We start from the raw sequence: 18,645 nt of genomic DNA on the forward strand, positions 1-18,645 counted from the left end.
AGCTATAGAGAGTGAGGGTAAAAACTATAGAGAGTGAGGGTAAAGGGTGACCACTGAGTTTCTAGCATAAGTGACCAGAGACATAGAAGAACAAGTTTGAAGGACAAGATAAGTTGCATTTCATGCTGATTTTTTTTTTTAATAGAGGGAAGAAGGGAGAGAGAAAGAGAAACATTAATGTGAGTGAGATACATCAATCATGAATTGGTTGCCTCCCATATGCACCCCAACTGGGGATCGAACCTGCAACTTTCCGGTGCACAGGATGACACTCCAACCCACTGAGCCACACTAGCCAGGGTACTCATGATGATTTTGAGGTATCTGTGGGTAATATCCAAGTGGAGATATTCCAGTTGATTATAGGTTGTTGAAGAGGTAGCTGTAAAAACTTAAGGCTTTTTAGTATGAATTTCTTAAGCCAGAAACCCTGGTCAGTTAACTGAATTATTTCATTTTGCAGATAAAGAGATAGGCCCAGACAAACACCTATTTTCAGAAAGTTACTTAGAGAATTTAGGAAGGACTCATTCAGGGCTGTTTCAGCTCACCAGACTGCATTCCATTTTTATATCTTGTTGGTTTCACAATTATTCAAAAATACATAGCGTAGTTTTCTCAGAATCAAAGGTACACAGTGAACCCCAGATAAAAGGCAGAAATACCATTTGCAGTCTTTTGTCATTGCATAACTGACTTTTCTCAAAGAGACCCTGCTATGTTAGAAACAATAAAGGGAAAGTGGTCTGATTACTAGAAGTGACTTTTGATCAGAGTGAGCAACTCAAAATATCATTGTTATTCTAACCTGGCTGTACTTATTTCTGTGCTCAATTGTTAAAGAATCAGTCATTTGGTTGTCATTCTGAAAGGAAACTAAACCAGTATGTTCATCATAGGCCATTTATCACATGAGGTAAATAGGTTGTGTCAGTTACTTGCAGCTGTGATAACAACAGTTGATAAGAAAAAGTATCAAGAGCTACTTTATTTTTTTTTATTCTCTCCTGAGGACATTTTTGCATTTATCTTGAGATAGAGCGGGAGGGAGAGAAGGAGAAAGAGAGAGAAAGATTGACCTAAGAGAGACACAATGAGTAGTCACCACCCACACAACCCCAACCAGAGCTGAGAACAAACTGCAACTGAGGTACGTGTCCTTAGCGGGAACCGAACCGAGGCCTCTCTGGTCTGTGGGCTGAGCTCTAACCACTGAGTCAAACTGGCTAGGGCTCAAGAGCTACTTTAAAAATTGACATGATACTGTTCAAAGCCAAGGGCCAATGATACCTCAAATAAAGAATTCTAGAAGCCCTGGCCAGGTGGCTCAGTGGACTGGAACATCATCCTGTATACCAAAAGGCTGTGGGTTCGATTTCTGGTCAGGGCACATACCTAGGTTGTGGGTTTGATCCCCAGTCTGGGTGCGTGCAAGAGGCAACTGATGGATGTTTCTCTCTTACACTGATGTCTCTCTCTCTCTTTCTCTCTCTCTCTCTCTTCCTTCTTCTCTCTATAAAACCAATAAAAACATATCCTCAGGAGAAGATTAAAAGAAAAAAGAATTTTTTTTTTATCCTCACCCGAGGACATTTTTTGATATTTTGTTCAGATAGAGTGGGAGGGAGAGAGAAAGAGAGAAACATCGACGTGAAAGGGACACATAAAGTGGTTGCCACCCACATGACCCAACCAGGGCCGGGGACAAACTGCAAATTGCAACCAAGGTACATGCCCTTAGCGGGAACCAAACCTGGGTCTCTCTGGACTGAAGGCCGACGCTCTAAGCTCTAACCGCTGAGCAAAACCGGCCAGGGCAAAAAAAGAGTTCTTTTAAGTTACCAGTTTTAAAAACAAAAACAAAGCATTCAAGTACAGCATAAGATTAGGACCTAAATTCGGAGGGAGGTATGAAGACAGTGAGAACAGGTTTCTGTTTTCTCTGCAGTGTAAGGAAGAAAGGTGAATGGGGGAAGAAATGGAATAAAATTTACCATGTACCAAAGAGTCATAATAAAAACATTATATCACTGCATCCCTCACCTCGACTTTATGAAGCAAACATTGTAAGCACCTTATAAATGCAGAAACGAGCCACAAAGGCAGTGGTGGCAATGTGTGACTAGTTGCAGGACTTTAGTGTCAGGCATTCTGGCTTTATATCTGGCTTCAACTCTTACTGTTAAGCCTTAGTTAATAATAAGTAACTTACCCTCTGTATATACTTACACATCTTATATATTTAATATTTTTTGCTAGTCAATACTCATTTTGGGGTGTAATCACCCCAAATGATTAAATTAACAATATTTGCCTCACAGAGTCATTGAGAGCATTATACATGTCATGGAAAAACCACTGTGTTATGCCTTTCATATGTAAGCATTCAATAAATCAGTTATTTACCATCGTCTAAGACCACACAACAAGTAAGTGGCAGATAGGGGCTCCACACTTCTTTAAAATTCTGAACTGAACTTCTGCACTATACCTAGTTAACTCTTTAAGCTCCTGAAATCCTGGGGGTACAGAGTAGAGCTCAGGGAGGGGACAGATGACACTGATGTTGCACTAAGAGTCTGGGAGAGGGCAGCAGGCAGGGAGCTTCTACGTTGGAAGAGCATTCAGAACTGTTAAGATAGAAGAAAAACTATAATTTTTAAACTGAATCTTGATTTAAGGGGAAGTCTATAAATGATTAATTAGGAACATTTACCAGTTTGAAGGAAAAAGTCACCAGTAAAACTACTTACTTTACTCAACACATAGTACAGATATTTCACATCTGGTATTGCATTTCTAAAAATATTTTGATTCTCTTACCTTTTTAAAAAAATTCCTTAAATGAGTTATTTTGTCTCTTATTTTATTTATAAATCACAGAAAAAAATTTCTTATAGATAGCAAAATATCACTAATGTCAATCTTGCTAATAAAAAAAATCACCTTGAGCCATGGCCGGTTTGGCTCAGCGGTTGGAGCATCAGCCTGCAGACCAGAGAAGCCCGGGTTTGATTCCCACTAAGGGCATGCACCTCGGTTGCAGTTTGTCCCCGCCCCAGTTGGGTTGTGTGGGTGGTGACCACTCGATGTGTTTCTCTCACATCGATGTTTTTCTCTCTCTCTTCCTCCCTGTCTTCCTCCTGGCAATATCTCAAGATAAATGCAAAAATGTCCTTGGGTGAGAATAAAAATAAAATTACCTTGACCCTGGCCAGTTTGGCTCAGTAGGTAGAGCATTAGCCCATGGACGAAAGGACCATAGGTTCAATTCCCCGACAGGGGCATGTACCTGGATTGTAGGTTCGATCCCTGGCCCAGGTTGGGGTTGTGTGGGAGGCAACCAATTAAAGTGTCTCTCTCACATTGATGTTTCTCTTTCTCTCTTTTCCCTCCCTCCCTCCATTCCACTTTATCTAAAAATCAATGGAAAAATATCTTCAGGTGAGAATTAACAAAAAATAAATTACCTTGTTTTTTTTTTCTTATAACAACTTTAAAATACTTTTTTATTGATTTTAGAGTGAGAGGAAGGGAGAGGGAAAAACATGCATCTGCCACCTCCTGCACACCCCACACTGGGAATTGAGCCTGCAAACCGGTGCCCTGACCGGGAATCAAACCAGCAACCTCTTGATGCATAGGATGTCACTCAACCAACTGAGCCATACAGGCCAGGAATATAACGTTAAACTCCAATAATTTCTAATTCCAAAATAAAAGTAACTGCAAAGAGCTCCCTCTAGTGTCATGACAACAAAATATAAGGGCCATGTAATTCTCATAAGACTTATAGGTAAATTCATTCAATACATTCATATATTATGCCCTAACTTGGTGTCAGATACTATGCTTATTTTCTTACTAGACATCATGGTCCTAATTCTACCATATCTTCCAATGTGAGCAACAACCACCTTTAAGAGTATATTATATCCTAATTGGAGAGCACAGTGTGAACAGCTTCTCTAAACAGTACTGTTGTCCAATTTAGTTTACATTAAATGCACAAAGCTAATAAAATGCTAATGAAGTAAATAGCTTAATGTAGTATAGATATCAACTGTGTTAACTTTTTTTTGTTCTCTTTATTTATAAATTTAAAAAATGGAAATATGAACCAATTCAATCCCAATATGGCCTGAATAGGTCAGGCAGGCAATTTTCTGATTGTTATGAACACAAATATATTCTGGGACACAAAGAGGCATAATTTCTTGAGATCTTAAATGCAATTACTAGTTGACTGTGAAGACAAAACCAAAATCTTTAACATAATGTAATTTTTCCTATCCTACACATTGTCAATAGGTGTTCTATGAAAAAAAGAATTTCCTGGTAAAGATTAAGGTATGATGGGTTAAACCAAACAAATCTGCTTTTTTTTACTGAAGGACCTCTCAGAATTTTTAGTACCCTAATGTGCACAGTGAATCCCCAATACAGCATAGTAAAAAGCTTTCCCCAAACTTATGTGACTATGGAATTCTTTCTCCCAGAAAATCTAATGACATCAAGAAAGCTCATGTTCAATGGAATATATTTTGGGAAATGACCTTATCCAAACAATGTTGAATCAGTTTCTCTGCTTTCATCACAAATCTCCAGACTTTGACTCAATGCATCAAAATGACACTCTCCCTGCATTCCTGGTATCTTCACTGGGTAGCCACTGACTTTGCTTTGAGATTTTAACGCTCTGGAATCTGAAATGTTTGGTAATTCTCCGGTTCTGATTAAATAATCAAGTGGCTTCAAAGTTATGACATCATACAAGTTATCACTCTCCTTTACAATCCAAACATATCATTTCATTTTTCACTCAAGTGCTGAAATAGGAGATGGCTGCTTTCGCTCTTTCACAGACCTTATCTATGGACTCATCCTGAATGAACCCTGAGCCAAACTGGAAGACAAAGTATAATGGTTTCGATGGGCTAAGAAAAGCATTTGGAATCATACTGAGAGGTGATGGTGCCCAGCCTAGTATAAAATGAGAAAAGGGGGAGGAGTAAAGGGGGAGAACAGCTTTATGAATCCTTTGGAGCTGAATTCTCCCAGTGCAGCTTTATTAACTGGCTGGAACCAATTTAATTCCTAACAAATATTAAAGAACACCCAAAGCTAAATGTGAATGAATAAAATCTATTTTTCATTACAATTCAGAATAATTAGAATAGTATGTTTAGTTCAGTCAGAGCTCATAGTACTCTTTTAAAATGAAGATGGGTCTATTTTTTCAATTTATTTGATACTTTCTTCCTGAAGCTAAATTCCAGAGAAAAGTCCTTTAGAATACAACAGATATTGATGCTGGAATATTAAGTAAAAATCAATCGAAAATCAAGACTTGTCTCATTTCATATCACTGGGTTTGTAAATTATCTTAATAAAGTTCATATATACACAAGTCAAAGTAATTTAAATTCATAATATAAATCTATACCCCAACTAAAAGAAATCCATTGCGATATAACTAAAATTATGTAATCATACATTTATTTATAAAATAACAAAAGATTTAGGAATAGATTTGTTTATTGTGCTGTGAAAATGGTCTTGGTACATGTGAGAACATTATATACTTTTAAAACAGCATTTATAACTGTTAAGACAAAAGACAAACTATAATTTTAAACTCAATCTTGATTTAAGGGAAAGGCTATAAATTATTGGCTGGAATGCACTCAGCATGAACTCAGATTCTATATAACATAAAGCATGAAAGTACAAAAGATGTTGGGATCCAATAAGCCCATACCTAAACTTTAGCTGTAAAGCTGCAAGACTTTTCTTTATTCTTATATACTATTTTTCTTCTGAGACAAGTTGATTTTATCTCCAAGACTTAAGGCCATTCCCTGTAACAAGAATGAAAATGTATATAATTATTGTAACTATGTAAAACCAGTAGGTAATTTTATCTTAACCAAGCCTCCATTCTATAACACCACATTCAACAATGAAACCAAGGATGTACAAATCAGACTCACCAAAACCTTACTTGGTTATTAAATACTTTCAGTGCTAGATTTACAAATAGTCACTAGATTTGTAGCTTAGATTTCAAAAAACTCTAAAGAACCCATTTCACAAATACCCCATGGGAATCAATCTGGTTTTAAGCAAATACCCAGAATGAAAAGCCCAAAAGGTGAGCCATTTTAACAAAATAGAAGTTGTATTTCTATTCAGAGAATACATTTATTGTATATTTGCACCCAATACACAAAACACTAGTATGACAGAGAATACTACATGTAGAAATAAGAAAAACTTAAAATTCTTCCTTCTTTTGTTCAATTCAGAGATGATTTCATAAAAAGCAATTGTTACCTGACTCTTTGCACGAATTCTTATGTGGCCAGTGACAGGGGCCTCTGGTCCCTGTTGAATAGGCTTCTCAATGCTGACATTAGCAAGTGCATCTTCTCCAAATATGGAACGAGCATAGAGGTTGGCTGCCATAAAGCCACAGTAACCAGAAAGTGCCTGGAAGAAATTTGTGATAAACTCAATACTTCACTATCACAAGAGAACTTACACATAAGCAAGACCAAAGAGCGTAGATAATTTATCACTTAAAATGTAGTTATCAGCCCTGGCCGGTTTTGCTCAGTGGTTAGAGCATTGACCTGCGGTACGGAGAGACCTGGGTACAGTTCCCGCTGAGAGCATGTACCGTGGTTGTAGTTTGTCCCTGGCCCTGGTTGGGTCGTGCGGATGGCAGCCACTCGATGTGTCCCTTTCATATCAATGTTTCTCTCTCTCTCTTCCTCTCTTTCCCTTCCACTCTAGCTGAACAAAAAAATGGAAAAATGTCCTCGAGTGAGGATAAAAAAAAAATAGTTATCATATGGTAGTGATTACATGACTGTATGAATCTGTCAAAACTCATGGAACTACACATGTAAACAGTGTGGATTTTACCCTGTCTGTATAAATCTGACTTTCAAGATATAGCTCTTATCTCAATTTGTATTTATATATCCTTTGTTTACTTATAGTTGTTTGCCTCCCATAGCAGACCCTAAGCTCCATGAAGGAAGAGACTTATTTTACTAAACTATACCCAACAGCTCACAGCATATTGGGCATATGTTTGTTTGAATATCTGTTGGACTTAGTAATACACGAATTAAAACCTACTTGTCTGGCAGCAGACATTCTTTTACTGATAAAATATTATAACATCAGCAGATATTCCTTAGAGCCTCAGTTTCATTTTTTTTCTTTCTAGTCTTTTTTCATACATACACACACACAGCAGATAAGCAAAGTATATCAATACTTCTGTATTTAATCAGATATATTCTGACCCATAAGCAGAACCAACAGAAGACATCATGAACATTTCCTAACTGAGTATCAGAAACTTCTTTGGAATAAGCCCTTTAGCTGAAAGGAAAACTAAAATGAGAAACTAATCTGACTGTTCAATTGGGTCACTGCTGGTATATTCCAGTAGAAAGAGGTAAGCAGATTCATACATCCTATGGGATAACTTCTTTCAGCTAGTCCAGAATGACACTGCTTTTCTCACACTGAATCATAACAAAAATACACGAGAGGACATATAAGAAAGCCAGGAATCTACCACACTATCAGATTTCAGAAGGTCTTAGTCAAATCTTACCTTCTCTGGAGTGAGGCATTTCATGTTGGTTGACTTTAATATGTGTTGTAAATAGTCATTTAAATCAATTATATTTGTGTTAACCGTCACCTGTACAGAGGAAGAAAAAAATCAAGGAGATTATAATTCTTACAATGAGAAAGTTGTGAATTTCTCATCTTGGGGTTGAGAAACAATCACTCATATGTCATATGAGAACATTCTTCCAAATATTTAGTAGAAAGGATAGATAACAAAAAAGTAAATGACATGTACAAAATCCAACCAACTACAGGATGGAATCAGAACTTTCAGATATAGATTACTTTATAGAAGATCAACATCTTACATATAAAATCTTTCTGATAAAAATCAAGGCTCAAAGAAAGTTGTGCAGTAAGCCACTGACTTTGCAAAGCCTCTTTTGGACACCGAATTCAATAATTTATTATTCTTACATACAAGAAATGGAATATTGCCTATCATGGCGATCAATAAGATTAATCATAGAACTGCTAATCTTGCCAATTTATAACCACAACTTACAAACTAATTTGCATGACTTTCAAGTTAATTGAGGTTAATTTGCAAGAACAGATATTGAAAGACTTTGCTTTCTACATCTGACACTTTTTTTGTTGTTGTTTTTAATCCTCACCCAAGGATATTTTTCCATTAATTTAATTTTTTTAGATAGAGTGGAAAGGCGGGAGAGAGAGAGAGAAACATCAATTGGTTGCCTTCCGCACAACCCCAAAGAGGGTCAGGGATCAAACCTACAACCCAGCCCTTGACCAAGAATGGAACCTGAGACTCTTCCAACTGCTGAGCCAAACCGGCCAGGGCTCACATCTGACACTTTTTAATAGGATTACTTTTATAGGAAAATCTCTCAACACTAGCTAAGAAGAAACAAAGATGGAGTTCAAGCAAGCCTCCCAGGACTAACTTTGTTCTCCCATTCAAACTCAGCCCACATCTGACGGAATTCAGCATCGGTGCAGGTTGCAGGCTGGATGTAGTCCATAATATCAATGTGAATGTCACTGAGGACCACACAATTTCTGTCACTCGCTGCTCCAGAGACATCATAAACTGCAAGACACATGCACAAAACAATCCCCAATCACCAGAGGCCAATTTTAATGTAAAAAGTTCTATTATTTCCAAATAATAGTTATGCTATTAGCAAATATTTATATAATGCATATTAAACATTGCTCTATCCCAAATCCTTTACAAATATTATGCTTACTATTTGTATCAATCCTGTGTTACAGTATTATTATTTTCCATCTTACAAATGAGGAAACAAAACCAAAGAGAACTTAAGTTGCTCAAGGTCACAGAACTAGTAAGTAGTGGGAGCCAGGATTCAAACTCAGTTGCTGTGTGTTAGGAACACCAGAATACACAAGTAGTAGTGTTCCCAGAGCAGGTGCTTAACTAATATTTTTGAATGAATATTACTGAGCCATAGTATTTAATGATACAAGATTAAATACTTCTATGACCGTCTCTTCCATAGTAGAAAGTCACAGTATGACTGGAGCCTTCCTTTCCTCCTTCTAGCCTAATTTCTTGACATACCCCTATCTTATCTACTTTCAGAGAAAACTGAGGTTACCAAGAATAAATTCTTTTAATTTTCAGCCCCACTCCTAAAAATAAATATATCTTTTTCTGAATCCACTCTCACCTCCTTGCCTTTTATTTTTATTTTTTTTCCATTTTTTGTTCAGATAGAGTTCGGAGGGAGAGAGAGAGAGAGAAACATCGACATGAAAGGGACACACTGAGTGGTTGCCACCCGCACGACCAACCAGGGCCGGGGACAAACTGCAACGGAGGTACATGCCCTTAGCGGGAACCGAACCCGGGTCTCTCTGGACCGACGATCTACCGCTGAGCCAAACCAGCCAAGGCTCCTTGCCTTTTATATCAGAGAATTACAGCCTTTTCTTTTCCTGCTACCTGTGATCCCTACTTTGGTTCAAGACCTCTCTACATCAGTCATTACCTCTTCTACTCTTATGTCTTTACCTGTGTATTCTCTACTGACTTTCTTCCCTTACAATCAGCCTATAAACTTAGTCAAGGCTCTCTCATCTTAAAAGGACAAATCCCCCTCATTCCAGATTTCTATTCTGGCTACTGCCCTCTTTCACTCTTATCAAAACCAAGGTCCTCCACTCGAAATAGTCTATACTCACTAAGTTTACTTCTCCATCTTGTATTTGGTCTTCAACCCATCACCATTGCCCAAGACTGGATTACAAATGTTTTGCTTTTTTTTTTTTTTTTCCTTATTAAACATCAGTACTCTTGTAATTTCCTTCTTGGGTTTTCTTAAATAAGATATACACAACTGTTTGCGTGTTCTTACAAAATTCTTAAAAATAAAAAATTTAGTCAAATTCAAGTCATCTATATAATACATATATCAAAATATATACTGTGCATAAAATCATTTGAAAAGAATGACACAATATCTATCAACTGACATTTTATTTAACATGATAGAGTGCCATAGTCTCAGTACAGTGACCTTTATTACTTTGAAATTCCTTCCTTATTTTTACAGTAACAAATCATATGGCGAAGGAAGACCTTCATCAGGGTCATGCAACTCAGAAGGGCTTCTTTGGGGACATATACAGGCATCTTTGGGGATTTTTGAGGAAAGTCTCAGCAACTGGTTTTGATGGATCTTTTTCCTCAAATGATATTTCCTAGCTCCCATTTAAAAAAAAATTTTTTTTTTCTTCATTGATTTTAGAGAGAGAGAGAAAGGGAGAGGGAGAGAGAGACAGAAACATCCATGACAGAGAACATCGACTGACCACCTCCTGCATTTGGCCCACAACCGGGGTATGTGCCTTGACCAGGAATCAAACCAGCGACCTCTTGGTGCATGGGTCGACACTCAACCACTGCACCACACCAGCCGGGCTTGCCTTTCTTCCTTTTTATGTGTTAGGTCCTTAATAGCCAGGACCACAGTTTCTCTGTCTTTTGTATTCCAGGCCCAACACTCGGCAAACTCAAATCAACAAATATATTTTAAATAAGTAGTGAATAGTAGATGAGAAATATTTTAATATCATTAATCACCAAATCCAAAGGACCCTTCTTGTAGACTTTATGTTACTTGATCTGTTGCAGCTTCAGACCCTTCTTGAAAATTTTTCTTTACTTCTCTTCCCACTTTTCAGATTCCTTTGTAGGCTTCTCCTCCAACCAGGCTTTTAATATTTCTGTTCTCTTGGATTTGGTTTTCAAATCTCTCTTCTCATTTTTAAGGCCCTCCTAGGTGATTTCTTCAATTTTTATGGCTTTTCAACAAATATTTATCTCTGGTTCAAGTTCCAGACTCATATCAAACTGCCCTGGATATCTCCAGACACTTTATTGCTCAACCTGCTCAAGATTTAACTTATTCTCTCTCTCAAATCTGTTCTTCTCTCCTATGTTTCCTGTTTTAGTGATTGGCATAACCATCAACCCAATAAACCCAATCCAGAAATTGAAATGTAAGTTATCCCTGAGCCTGTTGGTGGTCTTCCTTCATTATCTCCTCCCTTCCTTATCTCCTCCCTTCCTTTCAGATGTATCTTTGAAAAATGCCTCTTGGATTTTTTAAGCAAAATATTACACTTCATTGATACAATAAAAATCTATTTAAAAAAATTTCAAAATGGCGGCAGAGTGAATGGAAGCTACACAGACCATCTCCCAGGACCAAACTGGAATTACAAATAAAATAAAGACAAATCGTAGGAAAAAAGCAACAGAAAAGCAGCTTGGGAGGATCATATAACCAGGGACACTGACTCCATCCTGGTAGGACTGCAGAGGCGTGAGAGGGGAAGCTGGGAGCCCACAGTCAGCAGCAGTCTTAGCTGTGAGCAGTGCCCTCAGGGTTACACTCCCAAGCGGCTCCACAGCGCAGAGCCAGGACAAACGCTAAAATAGACACAGCCACTCACCTTGGGCTCCGGCAGAGGGAGGGTGAACTGGACTGGAACTGTGTGGGGACACTTGGGATTTGAAGGGGGCTCAGAGCTTTTGCTAAGTTGCAGCCACACAGGACTGTGGCCATCTTACTCCTTCCCAAGGCTCTGGGGAGAGGCAGTGGCTCCTTCCTCGGAGATTCAACCCCACCCAGTGGGCCATTAAAATGAAAATTGAGGCTCATTAACAACCAGTATCTGCCCCACCCTCCAGAATTCCCCTTATGCTGAGCACCTGAGGGAGTTTCTCATTCAACTGAGAACCCCAGGCTCTTCAAGTAACTGAGACAAAGAGCCTCCAGGCAAAAAACTAGAGGATAACTGAACAATTCCTGGGCTAGCAACTCTAACCAGTAAAGTAAGACTTGATACTGGTGTTTAACGTGGGTCCTCCCTCATTCATCCAAACCCAGGAGAGAGAGCCACAAACAGAAAAACACCAATACCCACAGGGAAAATTTGGCAGGCTCCAAAGCCCACTGTGATAGCCAAAATGGTGAAACAAAGAAACAAAAGCCAAATGAAAGAACAAGAGACCTCTACTGAAGATGAGATAAATGAGGAGCAGTTAAGCAAGTTAACAGAGCTAGAATTCAGAGCCATAATCTTGAGAAAGCTCAACAGCATGAGTAATGACATCAACACCTTGAGTAAAGACATAGAAATGTTGAAAATCAACCAACTGAAAATTAAAAACCACCAAGAAGAAACGAACAATGACATATCAAAAATAAAGAACACATTGGAAGGTCTGAACAGCAGAGTACAGGAAACTGAAGAAAGGATCAGTGAATTAGAAGACAGGGTAGAAAAAAATCAACCAATCAGAAAACCAAAAAGAAAATAACAATTAAAAAAAAGGAAGAAAGCTTAACAGAACTGTGGAACAACTGGAAACGTAATAATATTCACATCATAATAGTCCCCAAAGAAGAAGAAAATGAGCAAGGGTTAGAAAATATATTTGAAGAAATACTGATAGAAAACTTCCCTAATTTGGTGAAGGAAGAAGGCATTCAAGTTCAAGAAGCACAGAGAGCCCCAAGTAAGAAGAACCCAAACAGACCCACACCAAGACACATAGTAATTAAAATACCAAAAATTAAAGACAAAGAGAGAATCCTAAAAGCAGCAAGAGATAAGCAACAGGTTACCAAGAAAGGTACCCCCATAAGGCTCTCAGATAACTTCTCAACAGAAACACTACAGGCCAGAAGAGAATGGCATGAAGTAATCAAGGTCATGAAAAACAAGGATCTGAATCCAAGACTACTCTACCCAGCAAGGCTATCATTCAAAATGGAACATCAAATAAAGAGCTTCCCAGACAAAAAAAAAGGCTAAGGGAATACATTAGCACCAAACCAGCACTGCAAGAAATGTTAAAAGGACTGCTGTAATTAGAAGAAATAGGAAGAAAAATATAACCACACTAAATAAAAATGGCAATAAATAAGTACATATCAATATTCACCTTAAATGTAAATAGACTGAATGCTCTGATAAAAAGACACAGAGTAGCTGATTGGATAAGAAAGCATGACTCATCTATATCTTGTTTACAAGAGACCCACAACAAAAGACTCACATAGGTTGAAAGTGAAGGGATGGAAAAAAAATCTTCCAAGCAAACAGAAAGGAAAAAAAAGCTGAGGTAGCAATACCCATATCTGATAAAATAGATTTCAAAATGAAGGCCATAACTAGAGACAAAGAAGGCCACTACATAATATTGAAAGAATCTCTCCAACAGGAAGATATAACCTTGGTGAACATATATGTACCCAATATAGGAGCACCAACATATATAAAAAATCTTCTGGAGGACTTCAAAGAAGAAATTGACAGCAATACAATCATAGCAGGGGACTTCAACATCCCATTGACATCACTGTATAGACCATCTAGACAAAAAATTAGCAAGGAAACAGAGACTCTAAAAGAAGCACTAGATCAAACAGATTTAATAGATATCTACTGAGAATTACACCCCAAAACTAGAAAATTCACATGCTTCTCAAGTGCACATGGGACATTCTCAAAGATAGACCAAATATTAGGACACAAACTAAATCTCTACAAGTTCAAGAAGATTGAAATCATATCAAGCATCTTCTCAGATCACAATGGCATGAAACTAGAAACCAATTGCCACAAGAACATGCAAAGACATTTCAACACATGGAGGCTAAGTAGCATATTGCTAAACAATGAATGGGTTACTGAAGAGATCAAGGAAGAGATTACAAACTTCCTGGAAACCAATGAAAATGAACACACAACAACACAAAATGTATGAGATGCAGCGAAAGCAGTTCTGTGAGGGAAGTTCATAGTACTACAGGCCTACCTTAAAAAACAAGAAAAATTTCCGACAGACTATCTAATCTCACTACTTAAAGAACTAGAAAGCAAAAAAAAAAAAAGAAGAAGAAAAGAAAACCCCAGAGCGAGTAGAAGGAAAGAAATAGTAAAGACTAGAGCAGAAATAAATGACATGAAGACCAACAAAACAATTCAAAGGATCAATGAAACAAAGAGATGGTCTTTCAAAAAGGTAAACAAGATTGATGGTCCCTTAGCTAGACTCACCAAGAAACAAAGAAAGAGAACCCAAATACACAAAATCAGAAATTAAAGACAAGTAACAACTGACACCACAGAAATACAAAGGATTGTTAACAACTACCATGAACAATTATATGGCCACAAATTCGACAATCTAAGCTAAATGGACACATTTCTAGAAACACACAGTCTCACAAAACTGGACCTGAAAGAGATAGAAAACTTGGACAGACCAATAACAACTGAGGAAATTGAAGAGGTAATCATGACTCTCCCAGCAAACATAAGCCCAGGCCCGGATGGTTTCAGCGGGGAGTTGTACTGAACATTCAAAAAAGAACTAACACCATTCTCCTCAAACTATTTCAAAAAATCCAAGAAGAAGGAAGACTTCCAAACTTGTTTTATGAGGCCAGCATAATTCTAATTCCAAAACCAGAAAAAGACACTACAAGAAAGAAAACTACAGGCCAATATCCCTGATGAACATAGACGCCAAAATCCTGAACAAAATACAAGCAAATCGGATGAAGCAATACATCAAAAAAATTATTCATGACCAAGTGGGATTCATCCCAGACATGCAAGGCTGGTACAATATTCGCAAATCAATAAATGTGATACGCCACATAAACAAAATGAAGAATAAAAACCACATGATCCTATCAATAGATGTTAAAAAAGCATTCGACAAAATCCAGCACCCGTTTCTGATAAAGCAATGTGTCATATCTCGACATAATAAAGGCCATATATGAAAGACCTTCAACGAACATCATACACAATGGGCAGAAACTAAAAGCATTTCCCTTGAGAACAGGAACAAGACAGGGATGCCCACTTTCGCCACTCTTATTTAACATAGTACTGAAAGTCTTAGGCACAGCAATCAGACATGAAGGAAAAATAAAAGGGATCCAAATTGTAAAGGAGAAAGTGAAACTGTTATTATTTGCAGATGACATGATATTATACATAGAAAACCCTAAAGACTCCATCAAAAATCTACTAGACTTAATAAATGAATTTGGCAAAGTAGCAGGATACAAAATTAACGTCAAGAAATCGATGGCATTCTTTTTTTTTATCCTCACCTGAGGACACTTTTCCATTTTTTTGTTCAGGTAGACTGGGGGGGGGGAGGGGGGGCGAGCGAGGAAGAGAGAAAGAGATAAATATCGACGTGAAAGGGACACATCAAGTGGCTGCCACCCGCAAGACCAACCAAGGCCGGGGACAAACTGCAACCGAAGTATGCGCCCTTAGCAGAAACCGAACCTGGGTCTCTCTGAAGCACAGGCCAACACTCTAATCGCTGATTCAAACCAGCCAGGGCATCGAAGGCACTCTTATACACCAATGATGAACTCACAGAAAGAGAAACTAAAAAAACAATCCCATTTACCATCGTGGCAAAAACATTAAGATACCTAGGAATAAACTTTACCAAAGAAGTAAAGGACCTATTTGCGGAAAACTACAGGACATTGAAAAAAGAAATAGAGGAAGATATAAAAAAGTGGAAGCACATACCTTGTTCATGAATTGGAAGAATTAACATCATTAAAATGTCCATAATACCCAAAGCAATCTATAGATTCAATGCAATCCCCATCAAAATACCAACGACATATTTCATAGAACTAGAACAAATACTTCACAAGTTCATATGGAACCAAAAAAGACCCCGAATAGCCACAGTAATCCTGAAAAAGAAGGACAAAGTAGGTGGGATCACAATACCAGTTTTCAGATTATACTACAAAGCGACTGTAATCAAAACAGCCTGGTACTGGCACAAGAACAAACATACAGACCAGTGGAACAGAACAAAGAACCCAGAAATGGAGCCAAGACATTATGCTCAATTAATATTTGACAAAGGAGGCAAGAGCATACAATGGAGTAAAGACAGCCTCTTTAATAAATGGTGTTGGGAAAATTGGACAGCTACATGCAAAAAAAATGAAACTAGACCATCAACTTGTACCATACACAAAAATAAACTCAAAATGGATAAAAGACTTAAATGTGACCCGTGAATTCATAAAAATCCTAGAGGAAAATGTAGGCAACAAAATTTCAGACATCATATGCAGCCGAATTTTCACTGATACATCACCCAAGGCAACAGAAACAAAGGGAAAAAATGAACACATGGGACTACATCAAACTCAAAAGCTTCTGCACAGTAAAAGAAACCACCATCAAAATGGAAAGGTGACCCACTGTATGGGAGAGCATCATTGCCAATGATACATCAGATAAGGGGTTAATTTCCAAAATATATAGAGTACTCATACAACTCAACAAGAGGAAGACAAAGAACCCAATTAAAAAATGGGCAGAGGACCTAAATAGACACCTCTCCAAACAGGATATACAAATGGCCAAGAGACATATGAAGAAATGCTCAACATCACTAATCATCAGAGATGCAAATTAAAACAACAATGAGATATCACCTCACACCTATCAGAATGGCTGCCATCAACAAATCATCAAACAAGTGTTGGCGAGGGTGTAGAGAAAAAGGGACTCTAGTATACTGCTGGTGGGAATACAGACTGGTGCAGCCACTATGGAAAACAATATGGTGTTACCTCAAAAAACTTAAAAATTGTGTTGCCATTTGACCCAGTGATCCCACTTCTAGGAATATACCCTAAGAAGCCTGAAACACCAATCAGAAAGAATATATGTACCCCCATGTTCATAGCAGCATTATTTACAATTGCTAAGGTCTGGAAACAGCTCAAGTGTCCATCAGCAGACGAAAGGATAAAAAAGTGTGGTACATATACACAATGGAGTACTATGCAGTTGTAAGAAAGAACGATCTCTTATCCTTTGAGACGACATGGAGGGACCTGGAAAGTATTATCCTAAGCGAACAAGCCAAGCAGAAAAAGACAAATATCACATGATCTCACTTATGTGTGGAATATAATGAACATAACAGTCTGAGGAACAGGGTAGACCCAGAGACGTGGAAGTAAGGTACAGACTGACAAACCTCAGAAGAGGAGTGGTGGGGGGAGGGAAGAGATAAACCACAGAACTTATATGCATGTACACATAGCCAATGGACATGGACAACAAAGCCGAGGACGGGGTCGGGGGGATGGGGAGGAGGGTTGTCAATGGGGTAAAAAAGGAGAAATATCTGTAACAAAAATAAAATAAAAAATAAAAATAATAAATTAAATTAAATTAATAAAAGTATAAATAAAACATTTAAAAAATTAAAATAATAGAGAGAGAGAGAAAAAAAATCTATTTGGAAAAAAAAATCCAAGGGTTACTCTAACAACCTCCTCTTCAATTAGTAACCATGTCCTGGGCATTCTCTCTCTTTAATATCTTTTATATTTAGCCCTTCTCCCCATCCTAACCACTACTGAGCTGGTTCAACTCTGTGACATGTCTCATCTGTGCTACTGTGTCTACTAGTTAATTGTCCTGCCTTGTTCAATTAGTCTTCTATAGTGCTGTCATATTTCCTTTTGATCATGTAACTCACTTATAATTCCTTTATGGCTCCCCATTTATATGCAAGATAAAGTATGAAATTCTTAGCATGACAAGTAAAATATAGCTCCCACTAACTTTCCTAAACACATTTTTTTCTATCACCACCATCTAGAGCCCACTGTAAATTCCAGGTATATACCTCCCTTTGTTCCAGCTGAATCCCTGTCTATCTATAGAACACTTATTGATCTTTTAAAATCCTACTTGAGAATTAGCTCTACCACAAAGCCTATCCTAACCTTCCCTCCTCTATCCCCCCGTTTTGAGAAAACTGACCTAAACACTTCTTTCATAACAGTTACCATTATGTATTACACATATCTATGTTACATATCTGTTTTCCTTTACTTGACTCTAAGCTAGGGATGAAGATCTTTTTTTTTTTTTTAATCCTTGACCGATGACATGTTTTTATTGATTTTAGAGAAAGAGAAACATGGATATGAGAAACATCAACTGGCTGCCTCCCGCATGCACTCTAACTGGGGATTGAACCTATAACCTAGGCACATGCCCTAACTAGGAACCGAACCCACAACTCCTCAGTGTATGGGATGACACGCCAACCAACTGAGCCACCTGGCCAGGGCAACAGAGATCTTTTGTTCCTCACCATGATAAATCCCACCCTACCACAGAAATTGTAAAAAAAAAAAAAGTTGATTGACTGAATACCTCTGTAGAAGCTAGTCCCTTAGTGACCTGGCAACAAATGCCTATGCAAAGTTTTAGACTGAGTTCCAATGTTATCCTTTGATAACATACCCTCAATCTTTATAAATGTTTCCATACTGTTAGCATCCCCCCCACCCTCAAAACACATAGTACATAAACTAGCCCTTATCACATTGCATTGTAATTATATACTTATTTATTTCCTCCTCCTGCTGGACAGTTTCTTGAGGACAGTAACTT

General features: G+C 37.8%; 1 protein-coding gene across 3 annotated transcripts in view; it reads right to left on the reverse strand.

Moving 5' to 3' along the window:
- Nucleotides 1-305: 305 nt before the first annotated feature.
- Nucleotides 306-18,645, reverse strand: part of COPB1 (COPI coat complex subunit beta 1) — a 52,652-nt gene continuing 34,312 nt past the window's right edge. Inside the window, exons 19-23 of one of the 3 annotated variants that reach the window (XM_036258937.1) lie at nucleotides 8,565-8,710; nucleotides 7,637-7,726; nucleotides 6,337-6,492; nucleotides 5,762-5,861; nucleotides 306-324 (exon numbers count right to left, since the gene is read on the reverse strand). In XM_036258937.1, coding sequence (XP_036114830.1) covers nucleotides 5,802-5,861; nucleotides 6,337-6,492; nucleotides 7,637-7,726; nucleotides 8,565-8,710 — 452 coding nt within the window. In that variant the 3' untranslated portion in view covers nucleotides 306-324; nucleotides 5,762-5,801. Of the gene's footprint in view, nucleotides 325-2,611; nucleotides 2,631-5,525; nucleotides 5,862-6,336; nucleotides 6,493-7,636; nucleotides 7,727-8,564; nucleotides 8,711-18,645 lie in introns of those variants that run through there. The other 2 variants (XM_036258938.1, XM_036258935.1) reach the window with 2 other exon arrangements.

This window comes from Molossus molossus, unplaced genomic scaffold, assembly GCF_014108415.1.
Source record: "Molossus molossus isolate mMolMol1 unplaced genomic scaffold, mMolMol1.p scaffold_m16_p_13, whole genome shotgun sequence".
NCBI classification, from domain to species: Eukaryota; Metazoa; Chordata; class Mammalia; order Chiroptera; family Molossidae; genus Molossus; species Molossus molossus.